The 17,639-nt window shown below is 45.1% G+C and overlaps 1 protein-coding gene across 2 annotated transcripts; it reads left to right on the plus strand.

Annotated features, from left to right (window-relative positions):
* Positions 1 to 624: 624 nt before the first annotated feature.
* LOC138664144 (oocyte zinc finger protein XlCOF8.4-like) lies at positions 625 to 9,717 on the plus strand. 2 transcript variants are annotated; one of them, XM_069750586.1, is made up of 7 exons: positions 625 to 699; positions 3,829 to 3,989; positions 4,119 to 4,298; positions 4,373 to 4,496; positions 4,580 to 4,638; positions 4,974 to 5,064; positions 8,551 to 9,717. In XM_069750586.1, exons 2-7 carry the CDS (start codon positions 3,912 to 3,914, stop codon positions 9,183 to 9,185), a joined length of 1,167 nt encoding a protein of 388 aa, XP_069606687.1. In that variant the 5' UTR covers positions 625 to 699; positions 3,829 to 3,911; the 3' UTR covers positions 9,186 to 9,717. The 2 variants fall into 2 exon arrangements, with proteins under 2 accessions (XP_069606687.1, XP_069606688.1); XM_069750587.1 differs by having other exon boundaries at positions 8,572 to 9,717.
* Positions 9,718 to 17,639: the final 7,922 nt, after the last annotated feature.

The following is a 17,639-nucleotide window of genomic DNA, read 5'->3' on the forward strand; positions in this document are numbered from 1 at the left end:
CTCCGAGAATTTGTTTTGGTCGCCGCAACATTGCATTAAAATGCAATAATGGGTGACTAAAGGATTATATCTGCACTAAAATGGTATCGTTAAAAACATCAGCTCGGTGCGCAAAAAATAAGCCCCCACTCAACCCGAGATCACAAAAAATGGATACGCTACGGGTATCGGAAAATGGCTCTTTTTTTAAAACAAATTTTTGATTTTTTTTTCACCACTTAAATGAAAAAGAACCTAGACATGTTTGGTGTCAATGAACTCATAATAACCTGGAGAATCATAATGGCAGGTCAGTTTTAGCATTTAGTAAATATGGTTAAAATAAACAACAGCTGTGTAATTGCACTTGTTTTACAATTTCACCGCACTTGGAAGTTTTGTTCCCATTTTCCAGTACACAATATGTGAAAACCAATAGTGTTGTTCAAAAGTGCAACTTGTCTCGCAAAACACACACACACACACACACACACACACTCACACGCACACACACACACACACACACACACACACACACACACACACACACACACACGTCACACAACCCTCTGCTACAGCCATCACAGCAGAGTCCTGCACATGCAGAGGCACCTGATCATGTGACCCCTGACTCCTCCCCACCATGAGACTGATCACATGGCTGAGACATCATCACGGGTCCTGTAAGCACAGAACAGCCATATAGCTCTACATTCCGAGGTATGTTGAAATTTCCGATTACTGGGAACCATTAACACATTCGGTACTGAGCCTGTTTAGGTGTTTTTTTGTGTGTTGCTCAATTCCAAGAGACATAATTTGATTTTTCTTTTAGATTTGTTCTGTGTTTTTGGTGCTGAATTGGAGATATTCTGGGATAAATATGTGTATGTGACTAATTGGATTGTGTGTTATACCGGGGGTGCAATGGGGCTGTAACAACTCTGCTGGCATCACAGCATGGCCTCACATCTCTCACACAATCTTACCCACTGCTCCAGGCCATGATGTGGTTTCTGTTTCATGCCAGCTCCATGTTCTGTGTCTCTGCTCTGTGCATGCTTCATGGCTATGTGTATAGGGGGCCGGCGCCTGAACTCTCTGGTTCTTATAGGAATCAGGTGCACCTGTCTAATCTGTTCCTGACCAATTACCAAGAGGCCCCCTGTATATAGTGCAGCTCCACCCTGTGCTCTGGGCCTGTGCAACTTACTCCCTCAGTCAGTTCTTAGCTGCTGAGGTGCCAGGTCCTGTCTCGGTTACTCTCTCTTGTCTGCCACCCAGGGGGGCATTGTACCCTGGTCTGTGTCCTGTGTAGCCACCCAGTGGGGCTTAGTACCCTGGTCTCTGTCTTGTGTAGCCACCCAGCGGGGCTTCGTACCCTGGCCTATGTCTGCCACCCAGAGGGGCATCATACCCTGGCTTGTGTCTTGTCTCGTTCCTGACTCTGTCTTAGTCTAGTCCTATTCCTCTGTCTGTTTATATCTGTCTTGGTTTGCCTTTTCTGCTCTGTTCGCCACAGTCTGTGGCTCTGCTTCTCTTTGCTCAGTTCTACCACAACCTGTGCTTCTGTGTCTCTCAGCTTTTCCCTCAGCTCTGCTCTCTGTAACTTTGCTCTGCACTCTGACCTTGCTTTACACTCTGTGGCTTTGCTCTCAGCTCTGCACTCAGACCTTGCTCCGTGCTCTGTGCCTTTGCTCTGTGGCTCCGCTCTTTGCGGTTCTACCTGGCTCCGCTCTTTGCGGTTCTACCTGGCTCTGCTCTTTGCGGTTCTACCTGGCTCCGCTCTTTGCGGTTCTACTTGGCTCCGCCTCCAGCGTCTCTGCTCTTGGCTCCGCCTCCAGCGTCTCCTCTCTTGGCTCCGCCTCCAGCGTCTCCGCTCTTGGCTCTGCCTTCTCCTCTTCTCTTAGTTCCACCTTCTACTCGTACTCAGCCTCCTGTGTTTCTATTCTTGGTTCTAGCTCTTGTGCTTTCGCTCTGCATCCGCTCTTGCGGTCTTTCTCTACTTGTTACTTAGTCCTCCTGTCTGAACAGGTTCCTACCTGTTTCACATACTTGCCTGCAGACCGGTCCCTACCGGTTCTTCCTATGTTCCAGCCGTACCCGCCTGCCTGCCCGCCAGTGTCTCTGTTGTACCCGTCTGCCTGCCTGTGTCCCAGCCATGCCCGCCTGTCAGCCAGAGTGCCAGCCGTGCCCGCTCCGTTCCTTAGTGGGATCAGCAGCCACAGCCAGACATCACCCTGGAGTGGCACCTGGTAGCTTCCTATTGCACAAGTCTGACCTCACCATCAGAGGCTCCAGCGAACACCTAGGAAGCTACTTAGTTACGCCCCTTCCAGGGAAGTTTGGTCTGTGGTCCAGTGGGGCCACACCCCCGTATGCCTGCGCCAACCAGTCTGGGCGCGTGCGTGACAGGGGCGATGACAGATTGTAGTGATCATGTGACGCCGGTAACAGCTTCAGAGTTTTTTTTACATGGGATCATAATGATGTTACATAGGCACATCTTCTTCCTGTCCTCTCTGTTCCACATCCTCTATAATCCAAACTTCCCTCTCTAGGACTCCTCTCTTGCTACACCAGTTTTTCTAGAATGCACCACCCAAGACAATCTGGTTAATTACCAGTATTAACAGTTTCAAGCGTGCCCTAAAAAGACATTTCTTTAGACTAGCTTATCACCTCATTAATTTTACTAAGTGTCCACTGTTCTCTCTTCCAAGCACTCAGTAACACTGTGTACCTGTATATGCACAATTATTGGCTGGTTGTCACAGTGCCGCCACTCCTGCCGCCCCGCCTGCCGCTCTGCCCCCCGCTCGCCGAGGTACTTACCCTCTCCGGCGCACTCCTCCTGCAGGCGTGCATTCTTCCTTCTTCTCCTCCTGATTCTCCACAGCTTCCTGGTGTCCGTCGGGTGCGCGTGTGCACTCCATCTCCCTCTGCGCACGTGCACTTCCTCTTTGTTATGCTGGTGCGCCTCTTCTCCTCTCTTTGACCCTGGAGGACCCTGACCCAGAAGTCCTTCTGCGTCTCTCCTATTTAAGGTAACTCCTTCCTCTGCTCCATGCCTGATTGTCATTTATCCTCATTTGACCCAGGTCCCTCTGTACCTTGCTCTGTCCTGTGCGTTCGCCATACCTTGCTGTGTCCTGTGCGTTCGCCATACCTTGCTCTGTTTTGTGCGTTCACCATACCTTACTCTGTCCTGTGCGTCCGCCATACCTTGCTCTGTCCTATGCATCGTCATACCCTGCCTGTCCTGTGTTTCCGCCATACCCTGCCTGTCCTTTGTTTCCGTCATATCCAGTCCGTCCTGGGCGTCCGCCATATCCAGCCTATTCTTAGTCTCAGTCATTGCCAGTCTGTCGTGTGTCTCCGTTATAGCCAGTTCTGCGTCTTTTCCGCTCCTACTTCCTGTCCCTGGGTATCAGCTTCTGCGGCAATAGTCTCCATCGGGCTTGCCCCTAACACTCCCTGTATTGAGGGTGGTCCATCAGGCCAGCTCACCCTTGGGAGGTTAGTTGTCTTGGTTCTGCGGGTTCACTTTAGGAGTCCCAAAAGAGCTGACACTGGTGACTAGTTCATACACCATTTTTTTTCAATACCTATTTATCATGTTGATAGCTGGACCTTACAAGACAAGCACTTTAGAGTTACCTTTTGTTTCCCCCTTATTTCCTCATAGATTGTACGTTTATAAGCAGGACCGCACTCCTCTTGGTATGTGTTGAACTATATGTTACTTTGTAATATCTAATATTGTTTGCACAAGCTCACTATGAATTATAGGTGCTGAGGAATATGTTGATGCCATATAAATAAAAAGTATTCTTTATTATTATTCAGATCACTACAATATCGGAATCCGATCCTCTCACTGGAGATCTTCTGTATAAAAGCAGTGAATTTTCCTAATTGAACCACCAAAGATGGCTCGAGACAGGGACAAGATAGTGGAGAAGATAATACACCTCATCCTAGAGATCCTCTCCCGGCTTACTGGAGAGGTGAGAGATTCTGATGACGTCACATTACATCATTCTAATCTATGGGAATAACCGATGGACAGAACTGGAGAGATGAGGACTCTGGAAATGTCTGTAGTGAGATTTATTAATGTGTCTCTCCATAACCAGGATTACACAGTAGTGAAGAAGACCTCCAGCGAGTGCTGTCAGGCCCCTGAGTCTGAGGGATGGGGAACAACCCTGAGCGCAATCATTGGGCCTCCAGATCACCCCCTGATACATAAGGACGTCAATGACCAGAAGATCCTAGAACTCACCTACAAGATGATTGAGCTGCTGACTGGAGAGGTGAAACTGCTGGGACATTATACAGTAAAGCTATGGAAGGGTCGGGGAGATGACGTTATCATTGTGTGTGTCAGGTTCCTATAAGGTGTCAAGATGTCACCGTCTATTTTTCCATGGAGGAATGGGAGTATTTAGAAGGACACAAAGATCTGTACAAGGACGTCATGATGGAGGTTCCCCAGCCCCTCACATCCCCAGGTAATAGACAGGACTAAATACACACGGCCTATAATTATCTGTATGTAAAGAATGAATTCAGTCCCTCTATGTGTTTCCTCCAGTTCTATCCAGTAAGAGGACAACACCAGAGAGAAGTTCAGATGAAAATCCCAATATTCAGGTAGATGGAGAGAATGTGTCATGAGATCTTCACTATGATGTGTAGAAGGCTGTGAAGGTCTTGTGCTCAGTCTTGAGTATCAAATGTTTCACTATTGTATGACGAGAAAGAAGGAGATGACAGAATAAAGCTGATTATAGAAAAGAGATGTCTGGATATTTTTATTATTATTATCATCAGTATTTTCTGGTTATGAAAACTGCTGGTTAGAATTAGGAGTCAACATGCTGGATTTATAGAGGAGACCAGCAGCTGTATGATAAGTACTGCTGTCATGTCATTTCTAGTCATCATGCTAATTTTGCTTTCTGTGACTTTTACAATATTTCTTTCAGAGTAGAGCTATGAACCATATTAATACTACAGAGACATATGTGAGAGGTGATAAGCGGTATAAAAGAAATATTCCTTCTGATAACTGCCCAGGTGAGTAGTGACCATTAAATTCTACTCATTTACTGACTAGTGTTTTTGTGTCTTGTATTTTTTATGTTACACAAACTTTTTAATGTCCAGGTGGGCGTGATTCTTCAATGAGAGGTAAATAATATAATATGATAGGGTATTCCTATTTGCAGTTCCAGCATGGCTGCCACCAGTTGTCCACATTGTGGTCATTGTAGCTGACTCTATTTGATGCAATAAGTTCTTTGGCTTCTGTATGTAACTGTGGGAATAATTTCACGTTATTTAATTACAAATTGATTTCTCTGTAATGAAGGAACGGACTGGCTGGAGCAGGGCTTCTCTTTTTTTCTGCCTTTCTTGGGGTTTCAACTTCTCCAGTGTTTTCCTTGGCTTGCTTCAGACCTGTTTAGACATCCACCTGCCTGATTTCAGTGTATTACACAGCACCATCTTTGACTATGTCTTGCTCATTGTCTGCCAACCTTCAGTAACTACTCCAGGTTTTGTGACTTCCTGGGAGTTCAAATTTTTATATAGGGCTTTTATTAGCTAGTACTAGAGTTGAGTGAATAAATTTGCTGGAGGCGGATCCAATGGTCAGGTCGGTATTTTATGGCAATTGGACGAGAGCCCTGCGAACTTCCAGCATTTACGGTTCCTCATTTGATTAGTTAACCTGGTACAACATAATGTGTACAATATGTGATAACAATGACATCATGGCAAACCACCTAATCAAAAGAGGAGCTGTGGAAGCCACAGATGGGGAGATTTTGTTCCCATGTTTGGTTATAGTTTAACAATAAGTCCATGTGTGTTGCTACTCTCCTACACAATGGAACAATTAGCAATTTCCAGTGATCCTAATGTTACCAGAACGTGGAAATTGCTTCCGATTAGTGATGAGGGAGTGTACTCGTTGCTCGGGTTTTCCCAAGCACGCTCGGGTGACCTCCGAGTATTTATGACTACTTGGAGATTTAGTTTTCATCCCGGCAGCTGAATAATTTACAGCTACTAGCCTGTTTGATTACATGTGGGGATTCCCTAGCAACCAGACAACTCCCACATGTACTCAGGCTGGCTACTAGCTGTAAATCATTCAGCTGCCGTGATGAAAACTAAATCTCCGAGCAGTCATAAATACTCGGAGGTCACCCGAGTGTGCTCGAGAAAACCCGAGCAACGAGTACACTCGCTCATCACTACTTCTGATTAAAAGGCTATAGACTTCCTTTGTGTTTTACTTTAAAATAACTCATCACTAGGTCAAAATTGGACAGTATTTCCTCTGTTTTTCTTCTTGCTTCCATTTTTTTCCTTTTTAAATCTGCCATACGAGTCCAGAAATTGGCAATTTTATGGTGTTTACTAAGAGGGTGTGTCTCACCAGATTCTTTGGGGGCATGTCTCTAGGACTCTCCATTATTACCGTGTAAGCCATGCCCCCTTGATAATGACTATAAACATCAGCACTAAATAAGAAAGGCCTTGAACCATATGGCAGATTTAAAAAAAAAAGTCATATTCAGGAAAGCTGAAGAAATGTTCAGCAAAATGTAAGAGTCTGGTAGTGCACAGAAGAAAGCAGCTGACAGGAGGTGATGTATGTTTCCCATCTGTTAACAGAGGACATAAGATGTGATTGTCTACCAAAATAAGAGGTGAAAAGTTCTTACCCCTAAACGTGGCCTTATATCTATCAGCAATTATAAGATTATTGAAATCATTAGAGGTGTTTTCTCACAAACAATGTACATTTTAATTAATAGATATTGTAATATTAATAAGTTCCATAGCTGGATGTGTGAAAAAAATGTTTTTGTGCTAAGCCAATCTTACAAATGTGCCCCTGTTATGTATTGTATAATGGCTGTGTCCGACTATGAATGATAACCCAGTTGGCATCTGCCGGGAGTAACACTCTAACACTCGCACCCAGACTGGATGGCGCAAGCAAGGATTGTGGCCCCACTGTGCCATAAAACAGACCAACCCTGGAGGGGCATGAATAAGCAGGTACCTTGGTGTTCGCTGGAGCCTCTAGTGGTGAGGTCAAGCTTGTGCGGCAGGTAGCTGCCAGGTACCATTCCAAGGCGGCATCGGGCAGTACTAGCTGACCCCACAGGAGGACAGGACACTAATGACAGGTGCAGTCGAGTACTGTAGATAGCTGATGTTTAAACTGGCAAGTACTGATGGGCATGGCTGGCACTCTTGGAGGCAGGCATAGTACAGACTGGAGGAACAGGAACTGTTGCTGGAAAGGCAGGAACACTGGCCTATGCAGAACGGGAGCAAGGCTGAGTTGCAGAGACGGAACGGGAGCAGGGTCGAACCGCAAATGCGAAACGGTAGGAGGGCCGAGCTGCAGAGGCGGAACGGGAGCAGGGCCGAGTCGCAAAGGCAGAACAGGAGCAGGGCTGAGGTGGAGATGGAGCAGAGCTGCTGAGGCGGAGAGGGAGCAGAGCAGAGCTGCTGAGTCAGAGAGGTGTCTGGCAGACAGGACCATATTCACACAAGTACTTACAGTGAAGTACAAAGTGTACACCAGGGGCACTAATGTTGTGCAGCGACAACCGGATAGAGACAGGTGCTGGTACTGGTTCTGCGAGTAAAAGGAATAGGAACGAGGATAGACACAGCAGAGTAGGGAAGGCTCCAGACAAAGATACAAACAGGTTCAGGTATAGGAATTAGTTCAAACAAGGTCAGACATGGGAACAAGTTCAGGATAAAGGATTCAGGCCTGTGTATACAGCCCCCATGGTGGCAGAAAAAAGACAGGTAGGATACAGGTACAGACCTGGGTTTACAGCCCCCAGGGTTATGCAAACAAAAGCAGAACCAGGACAGGACCTGGCAACTCAGCAGTTGAACACAGACTGAGTGAGAATATTGCTCAGGCATCTTCCTATTGGTGGGGATGCCTTAAGTACCCCGTGCCTCTTGGCAATAGGCTTGAAACACATTAGGAATGCGCACAGTCTCTTTAAGACTCAGGAAGTGCAGGCGCTACTGCCCTAAGTATACAGCCAGGAAGTATGCACACAACAAGCAGATGACATGTGGTTTACAGCATGGAGCAGGCAGAGGGCAGAACAGAGGGATGTTACACCGGGTATGCATCGGCAAAGACATATCTCTTAGCTACAGTCAAGAAGAGGTTAATCATAATTTATTATTCCCTGCTGAAGGACTAATGTTGCCCCCAATATTTTTTATGATTATCCCTTAAACCTCTAACTAGAAAATATTTTTGACAGGCACACTAAAATAGGAAACTGTGAAAAAGCTGGCCTCATCATAGAAGTGTAAAATTGAAAGAGCACAATCATAATCTATTAGTCCATGCTTTTAGATCTTCCGTTGATAATCGAATTTGATTACAAATTCTATCAAAATGTAATAAAATGTATAATATATTATAAATATTACTATAATTTCAAAGCATTGTTATTAAAATGACTTTGTTCTTGGCAGATGACTGCACTAATAGTTCAGAGGAACATATTATATTTTCAGATTTTAAAAAACGAGATCATGGTATCACACTAGATACATATGAAGATCATACCATTATCCAAGATATGCATGAAGCTCTTCACAACAAAAATCTATCAGGACCTGTTGGAAAGGATCAATCTTGTAGTTCATTAAGGACCGCTAAGCAAAACAAAAGAGAAGTTGAATATCAAGGAGATCACACACAGGACAAGCGATTTTCATGTTCAGAATGTGGAAAATGTTGTAGCATTAAATCAAAACTTATTAGACATCAAAGAATTCACACAGGGGAGAAGCCATTTTCATGTGCTGAATGTAAGAAATGTTTTCGAAGTAATTACGATCTTGTTAAACATCACAGAATCCACACAGGGGAGAAGCCGTTTTCATGTTCGGAATGTGGAAAACATTTCACAGAGCTATCTCATCTTGTAACACATCAGAGAACTCACACAGGGGAAAAGCCATTTTTATGTTCTGAATGTGGGAAATGTTTTACACAAAAATCACATCTTATTACCCATCAGAGAACTCACAAACATGAAAAGCCATTTTTATGTTCACAATGTGGAAAATGTTTCAGGCAGAAATCACATCTTCTTAAACATCACAGAAATCACACTGAGAAGTAATTCATTTCATTTTATTCCCTTAGTGACCAAGCCCAATTTTTCAAATTTGACATGTCACTTTATGTGGTGTTAACAAGGTTGTCCGGTGTTAAGCCACAAATATCCAGTCACTCTATGTGACTGCAAACTTGTGAATCCTCACATCGCCCGCACCGAACACCGTGACGATTTGCAGGTGTCGGGAGTGGGCAGTCATATGGTCACAAGTATGCAATTTGCATGCTCCTGGCCACATTCTGACTAGATTATATCTGGTCTCGCTCAGTACACTTTCACTGAGTAAGGCTGCCTCCATTTAGTCGGCATACGACGGCATATATGCAGATCAAGTACGCTCAAGGTCAGGATTCACAAGAGTCACAGAGTGACGGCAGACTTGTAGTCTAAAGAATGAAGAACTTCTTTAACTTTGGAATGTTTAAACATATTGCAGTGATTCTGAAATTGTGTTTTTTTCTTGACATATTGCACTTTGTTGGTGGTAAATGTACATTGATGTTTTGCGTTTAAAGGGACACTGTCACCTGAATTTGGAGGGAACAATCTTCAGCCATGGAGGCGGGGTTTTTGGGTGTTTGATTCACCCTTTCCTTACCCGCTGGCTGTATGCTGGCTGCAATATTGGATTGAAGTTCATTCTCTGTCCTCCATTAGTACACGCCTGCGCAAGGCAAGATTGCCTTGTGCAGGCATGTGCTACGGACGACAAAGAATGAACTTCAATCCAATTTTGCAGCCAGCATGCAGCCAGCGGGTAAGGAAAGGGTGAATCAAACACCCAAAAACCCCGCCTCCATGGCTGAAGATTGTTCCCTCCAAATTCAGGTGACAGTGTCCCTTTAAGAAAATATTGGAAATTTAATGGAAAATGAGAAATTTTCACATTTTGAATGTTTATAACCTTAAAACTTAGTCATCCTACACAAAACAGTCAATAAATAACATTTCCCATTTGTCTACTCTATCCCACCCTTACTTGTAAATTACCTTTTTTCTTTAGGATGTTAGAAGACTTATTTGATTTGACAGGGAAATGGTAACACTTTTGTATAGTAATAGTTATGGGAAAATTAATTGGTATCTGTGAAAAAAACATAAGTTTTCTTAGTTTTTTTCTAAACAAATAATGTAAATCTTTTTAGAAATCCATCGACAGATGTCACTGTGACCAGCTCCTAAGGTAGACTGTTCCACAGATTTATAGTTCTCATGGTATATAAGGACTTTCTCCTTTTGAGATTTTTTTCTTCCTGCAGACCAAAATAATGCTGCCTTGTTTATTGAGGTGGATTTACATTGAACAGCTTTTGTTATAAATAGTCCGTATTTTATATGGACTATTTATATATTTGTAAAAGTTAGTCATGTACCCACTTAAATTTCATGCTTGAAAACTTTGTTCCTAACTAAAATCTTCCATACCCCTTATCTATTTTGTGCTTGTTCTTAATAGTTTTCTAACTCCAGGGCATCTTTTCTGCACTGCTCAAAAAAATAAAGGGAACACTTAAATCCCACATCCTAGATATCACTGAATGAAATATTCCAGTTATAAATCTTTATTCATTACATAGTGGAATATGTTGAGAACAATAAAACCTAAAAATAATCAACGTAAATCACAACTAATATCCCATGGAGGTCTGGAGTTGGAATGATGCTCAAAATCAAAGTGGAAAATGAAGTTACAGGCTGATACAACTTCAGTAGAAATGCCTCTAGACAAGGAAATGATGCTCAGTAGTGTGTGTGGCCTCCACATGCCTTTATGACCTCCCTATAATGCCTGGGCATGCTCTTGATGAGGCAGCAGATGGGCTCCAGAGGGATCTCCTCCCAGACCTGGACTAAAGCATCCACCAACTCCTGGACAGTCTGTGGTGCAATGTGACGTTGGTGGATGGTGCGAGACATGATGTCCCAGATGTGTTCAATCGGATTCAGGTCTGGGGAACGGGCGGGCCAGTACATAATTGCAATGCCTTCATCTTGCAGGAACTGCTGACACACTCCAGTCACATGACGTCTGGCATTGCCCTGCATTAGGAGGAACCCAGGGCCAACTGCACCAGCATATGGTCGCACAAAGGGGTCTGAGGATCTCATTTCGGTACCTATTGGCAGTCAGGCTAACTCCGGCGAGCACATGGAGGGCTGTGCGGCCCTCCAAAGAAATGCCACCCCACACCATTACTGACCCACTGCCAAACCGGTCATGCTGAAGTATGAAGCAGGTAGCAGATCGCTCTCCATGGCGTCTCTAGACTCTGTCACGTCTGTCACATGTGCTCAGTGTGAACCTGTTTTCATCTGTGAAGAGCACAGGGCACCAGTGGTGAATTTGCCATTCCTGGTGTTCTGTGGAAAATGCCAAGCGTTCTGCACGGTGTTGGGCTAGCTAGTCTATGATCTACAAGTATACCAAGATCCTTTTCTACAAGTGACTTGCTTAGTTTTACTCACAATACCGCATATGATGCCTATAGATTTACCTTGATCGGTGTTTCTCAACTCCAGTCCTCAAGACCCCCCCAATGGGTCATGTTTTCAGGATTTCTTTTGTATTGTATAGTTGATGGAATTAATGCTTGAGCAAGTCATGAAATTATCACCTTTGCAATATTAAGGATATCCTGAATATTTGACCTGTTTGTGGGTTTTGAGGACTAGAGTAGGGAAACACTGACCTAGATGCATAACTTTTTCTTTGCCCATATTGAACCTCATCTGCCGCCTGGATGGGTAAGCTCAGTTTGTCCAAGTCGGCTAGTAACTTACAGATATCTCCCAGACACTGAAGTATATTACATAGCTTGGTGTCATCTGCACAAATTAAGATCATGCTCTTTCGCTCATCATCTATATATCATGCTTAAATATATTTGTATTGTGACACAGGTAAACTCAGCTCTGCTGCCCCTCCTACACACTGACTCATGCACTGAGATCCCTGCAATGGTGGGACATATTCTTTTTTGTCTCATTGTTGCTGTCTGCTTATAATTGGTCAGCATCAAATAAGAAGTACACGCCTCCAGTGAAAGCAAAGATAAAACCAATTTGTCCTTTAAAAAAGTTAACTCATTATGCACCAATTACTTTTATTTCAAATATGTCTGCAATAGAGAGGCAAAATATAACAAACAAAATAGTATTATTCGTCTCTGCAGCCATAATTACATCCTATGTCCATTTCAACATGAAAAAGTAGCTGAAAGGTTCTTTTTAATTAGCTGGGATAGACCTACAGTAGGGCCCTTTTTGGAATTGGGCTCCATGTTAGTCTTGTGGCACCATTCTAATCAATAGTATTTAAAAATTCTGAATAGTGTCACATTAATAACTGAGACGTGTTCTCACTTGTGTGTGCTGTCCATCTTTATCAACTTATCTTGAGTCATATCTACACTCAGCCAACTGAAAATATTAGTTTCAACAGTTTTTATTGCATAAAACTTAATACATGAATAACATGAATTGTAAAGCACAAGGATCTCCTCGCAGGGGGAGATATATAAAATTCAAACTATGGGTAATATTATATCCTTGACATGAAAATTCTGATTGCATAAAACAAATATATAACAATTTCAACTCAACTGTATTATATTAAACGGGGGGGGGGGGGGGGGGGGGGGGGGGAGGAGGGGAGGTATAGTACCTTAGATGATAACTGAAAATATTAGTTAAAGGGAACTTGTCATGTTCCAAAACACTATTAAAGGTACTCTGTTGGCACAGAATGACTGTTCAAACCAAATACAGGCACTAGGTGCTCCATGACATGGCTGATCATTTAAATACACCTTCCCGCCTGCTTGTTTTGTAAGATGCCCAAGCAAGATTGATGTGGGCGAGCTTCGGTTCTTACTCATTCTGGCATCCTACATACAATGTGTGTTTCAGTCCCGGTGTGCTGCTAAGTATGTGGTGCTTTCCACCTATTTCTGGCTTGCAGGCCTCTTCTGACTCCAGAAATCCTTCTGTAACCAGGGCAGAAATTAATCCAGGAGACATGTGGTTCACAATAACCAAACTATTACTTCGTAAATTCCAGTCTGTACAGTATTTACAAGCAGATGTAAAGGATAAGGCCCAACAGGTTGTCATCTTTCCCACATGTACTGGATACAACTTCAGCCCTGGTTCTCGGTATAGGTGGTATATCCCCATCTCTGGCTTTCCTAGCCCTTAGGGATCTTCCTCACCTCTAGCAGTATATCTTTGTTGCATACCTTTCGCCGCATGTAGTCTGAGTCCATCTTTTCCTGTAGCTTCGCAAGCTGAGTGTGCCTCTGGCCCCCAACTTCCTTATCAAGGTTGTACCAGGTCATTAGACGGAATCACATTGAAGTGTATTTGTGGCAATCCACTGCCTCGAATATATGGGCTCATACTCACTTGCGCGAAACTCGGATGAGTCTCGCACGGCAATACCCGGCACTGCACCTGACACAGAGGAGCGGAGCGCGCAGCTGCATGTATTCCTATGCGGCCGCACGCTCCGATCTGAGTGCCTGCATCAGCCGTGCGAGACTCATATGAGTTTCGCACATGTGAGTATGAGCCCTTAGGTTAGGTTCACATTGTGTTAAAGCAGCCCAATCAACACATGCGTTAAACGGGCTGCATTAACGCAAGTGCTGACATGTGATATCGCTAGCGCAGATAGAGCTAGCAGATGCTCTATCTGCGCTTGCGGTGAGTCGTGACGGACCCGGAAAAGCTGCAGCCCGCGTCCCAGGGTCTGTCTCTCAATTACGGCACATCGCTAGTGGAGCGCCCCCAGACACAGGGCCACAAGTCACTCGGTACCGGTCCTTTCTTCTTCGGTTCTGCGGTTGTCACGGTGGCTGGACCCGGTCGTGACCCTGCTAAGGGGCGTCCAATGAAAGTGTAAACATATAGGGAGGGCAAACAATTTAAATGCTCCACCATCATACAATATAAGAAAACCAAGAAACAATGGACACAAGAGCTCAAAAAATAATAATAATAACAGCTTTATTGAGACAAATAAAAAATTACAATAAATACATAAGAAACATCATGTACGTAAGATGCAAGAGATAAAAGGAGAGGCGAGCCTAGTGCCACGCACAAATACATAAATCCACTGACGAGCAAATCAGATAGTAGCTATAAGGTCAAGAGGCCATATACGGGAGCATATAGAGATGGCGCAATAATGGCGGCAGTTGTGGCGGGAATCTTGTGGCAATAACAGTACACAGTCTTTGTAATAAATCACAGTCCAACACATTTCAATCACAGTTCCAAGGCACACATGACCCAATTCTTCAGGCTTAAGTACGATCCTGTTCGTGACGCCAAGTTGGAGCGCCCCCAGACACAGGGCCACAAGTCACTCGGTACCGGTCCTTTCTTCTTCGGTTCTGTGGTTGTCACGGTGGCTGGACCCGGTCGTGACCCTGCTAAGTGGCGTCCAATGAAAGTGGTAGTACAGTCTGTCAGTGGTTCGTGACGCCACCTGTGGTGTTCGGTCAGGATGACCGACGCTGCTGCGGGGTCCGCTGGGGTGATGGAATAGCAGCCGGATGGTATTCCTTCCCACAGGTGAAGTAAATCCCCAGGGCTTCCCAGTAGTGTGGATGGTGTGAGGTGCAGGCAATAACGAGGACACAGCGTTGCAGTCTCTTTACCTTTTACTGAAGGCTTCAGTACACTCAGTCCAGAGCACGTTCAACCGGGCTATCAGAGACCGGCCGGTCCGATGGGCACATCCAGAGTTTCCCTCGCAGATGGAAATCGTTGCCTACCAATAGCGCCTGTGTGTTGTAGTCCTACCCTGCCGAGCATTCGGAATAGTCCTCACAACTGCTGTTCTCCTTCGTTCGTTCTCTACAGCTTTCTCTCTCTCTCTCTCTCGTTCTTTGGTTCCAGATGTTGCTAGTTTCTAACGTCCCCCAAATATGTTATGGCTAGGATGCCACCCGTTTGACGGGAAGGCTTGGAGGTCTTCCGGGACCCTAGAGACGCCCCTCTCCCAATGTTGCCCCCTATGTCTTCGTAGGTGTAAAAGGTAGACAGCCAACCTATAATCAACTGTCCAGCGGAATTTGAAGTAAGGCCTGAAGTCAGTTACTCCTACGGTGATCCGGCCACCGACTACGCGCCTCAGTAAGATGTTGCCTTCCTCTCTCGGCACGACTCTTACTGGCTCTCCTTTGTGCTGATCTCGTTTACACTGTTCCACAATATTCTTCCCCTCTTGTCTCTTTCTTAGGATACCGCCGCAAGGTGTGCAGGCGCGGTTTCGTTACGTTCTGTTCTGTTCGCTAGGCGTCTGCCAGGTTCCCACGCCTGACAGGGACCCCCCTGTGTCTTCTCCCTGCAACACCCCCTGCCACGGGATGTTGCCTGGTTCCAACCCAGTCAGCTTCTGACTAACTTCCTCCCCAGCCCCTAGTTTTACCAGTGTGAGGAGTGGCCCAATAAATAAAGCCTTTTTCTCCCCCTAGTGGCCGGAGTGTGAAGTGTAATGTGTTCTGGTGATACCTGGTCAAGAGAACTCTTTAGTGCCATCGAACGTACCGCTACTCGCCTTGGGGCCATACTGCAACGACCAGGTCTCTGGGGCGCTGCACTAGCGCACGCCCATTTTGGGTGTGTGTTAGTGATGCGCCCGAAATAGAGCTTAATGGCAGCGTTAACGGACTGCGCTACACCGCGTTATGCCGCGGTGTAACGCAGTCCATCTAACGGACTTTTAAAACGTATTATGAACCCAGCCTTAGGGCTCCTACTCACTTGCGCGAGACTCGAATGAGTCTCACATGTTAGTACCCGGCGCTGCTGCCAACACTCAGATCGGAGCGTGCGGCTGCATAGGAATACATGCAGCTGCACTCTCCGCTCCTGAGTGCCGGCAGCAGCGCCGGGTATTGCCCTGCGAGACTCATCCGAGTCTCGTGCAAGTGAGGCTGCCGTCACACTAGCAGTGTTTGGTCAGTATTTTACATCAGTATTTGTAAGCCAAAACCAGGAGTGGAACAATTAGAGGAAAAGTACAATAGAAACATATGCACCACTTCTGCATTTATCACCCACTCCTGGTTTTGGCTTGCAAATACTGATGTAAAATACTGACCAAATACTGCTAGTGTGACGGCAGCCTAACACTCACTTCCCCCTCCCAAACTGGGCCGACCACTACAGTTAACCCTGTCCCAGCTAATGGCAGCCCCAGTGGGAATGATACCTTTATCACATGCATGGGAAACAAACACATTTAACTCTTGCTTGTCAGGGAGCAATTTATCAGCTCCCACTACTGTTTCATTTTTCCATCTCTCTGCTACCTTCTCTGCTCTGGCTCTATCAAGCCAGAGCTGTCAATCAAAAAAGAGAGGGGGCGACTGAGGGAAAAGAGAAAGGTGGGAAGATGTATTTAAATGATTGGCCGTGCCAAGATGCACCGAGCGGTGTGACTAGGTTAGAACAGTCATTCTGTGCTGACATAATCCCTTTAACCTGCAGATAGGGGGTTAATCTACAGGTTGAAACCATTGATAGCTATGAGGCCATTGCACTGAAAGTCCTGCTGGTGGTAGGTAATGAACTTTATTCCTCCTGGCACTTTATTTTTCTTGCTTACTAATCACTACTATTTAGGTTACTTTCTGGATATGTTTTTCCATTGTATTTAATACTTAGCACTGGTTTGTATTTGCATGATTACTGTTACACTTAGTATATTCTTGCACGGTGTTTCTTTCTCTTTATAACTTTGGCCTCCTTGTTATGTATTTTGTCCCTATTACCTTTTGGTCCGGCACTCAGATCAGAGCGTGCGGCCGCATAGGAATACATGCAGCCGCCCGTTCCGCTCCTGGGTGCCAGATGCAGTGCCTGGTATTGCCGACTCATCCGAGTCTCGCACAAGTGAATATGAGCCCTTAAAAACAACTTTACTTTCTATATTATGAGGAACAGGATGAGGGTCCTCAATCTATCTTCTACACAATATTATTATTACTGTACATATTAGGCCAGGTTCACATTGCGTTAACAGCAGCCCGTTCAACACATGCGTTAACGCTGCTGTTAACGCAAGTGCCGGTATGTCAGTGCGCTAGCGCAGATAGAGCTAGCAGATGCTCTGTCTGCGCTAGCAGTGACGCACCCGGAATCTCTGCAGCCCGCGTCACTCAATGATGGCACATCACTAGCACACGCCCACAATGGGCGTGCGCTAGCAATGCGTCCGACATTGAACTGAATGGCGGCGTTAACGGACTACGTTATACCGCGTTATGCCGCAGTGTAACGTAGTCTGTCTAACGGACGTCAAAAACGTAATGTGAACCTAGCCTTATACAGAATAATCACTGCCAGATAAGAGTTTCCATTACATCATGTATAACAACAGAATTTAAGTTATAGAGGTATGAACGGTTCCGCTCCTCACACCTCGCACACACACGGCTCTGC

This window comes from Ranitomeya imitator, chromosome 2 (assembly GCF_032444005.1).
Source record: "Ranitomeya imitator isolate aRanImi1 chromosome 2, aRanImi1.pri, whole genome shotgun sequence".
Lineage (NCBI taxonomy): Eukaryota > Metazoa > Chordata > Amphibia > Anura > Dendrobatidae > Ranitomeya > Ranitomeya imitator.

What these genes read in the sequence shown, in the direction of transcription:
- LOC138664144 (XM_069750586.1), top strand. Translation starts at nt 3,912, where the DNA reads ATGGCTCGAGACAGGGACAAGATAGTGGAGAAGATAATACACCTCATC. An exon ending in CCAGCCCCTCACATCCCCAG is followed by an intron (nt 4,497 to 4,579) that starts GTAATAGACAGG and finishes TGTTTCCTCCAG; the next exon opens with TTCTATCCAGTAAGAGGACA. An exon ending in TCCTTCTGATAACTGCCCAG is followed by an intron (nt 5,065 to 8,550) that starts GTGAGTAGTGAC and finishes CTAATAGTTCAG; the next exon opens with AGGAACATATTATATTTTCA.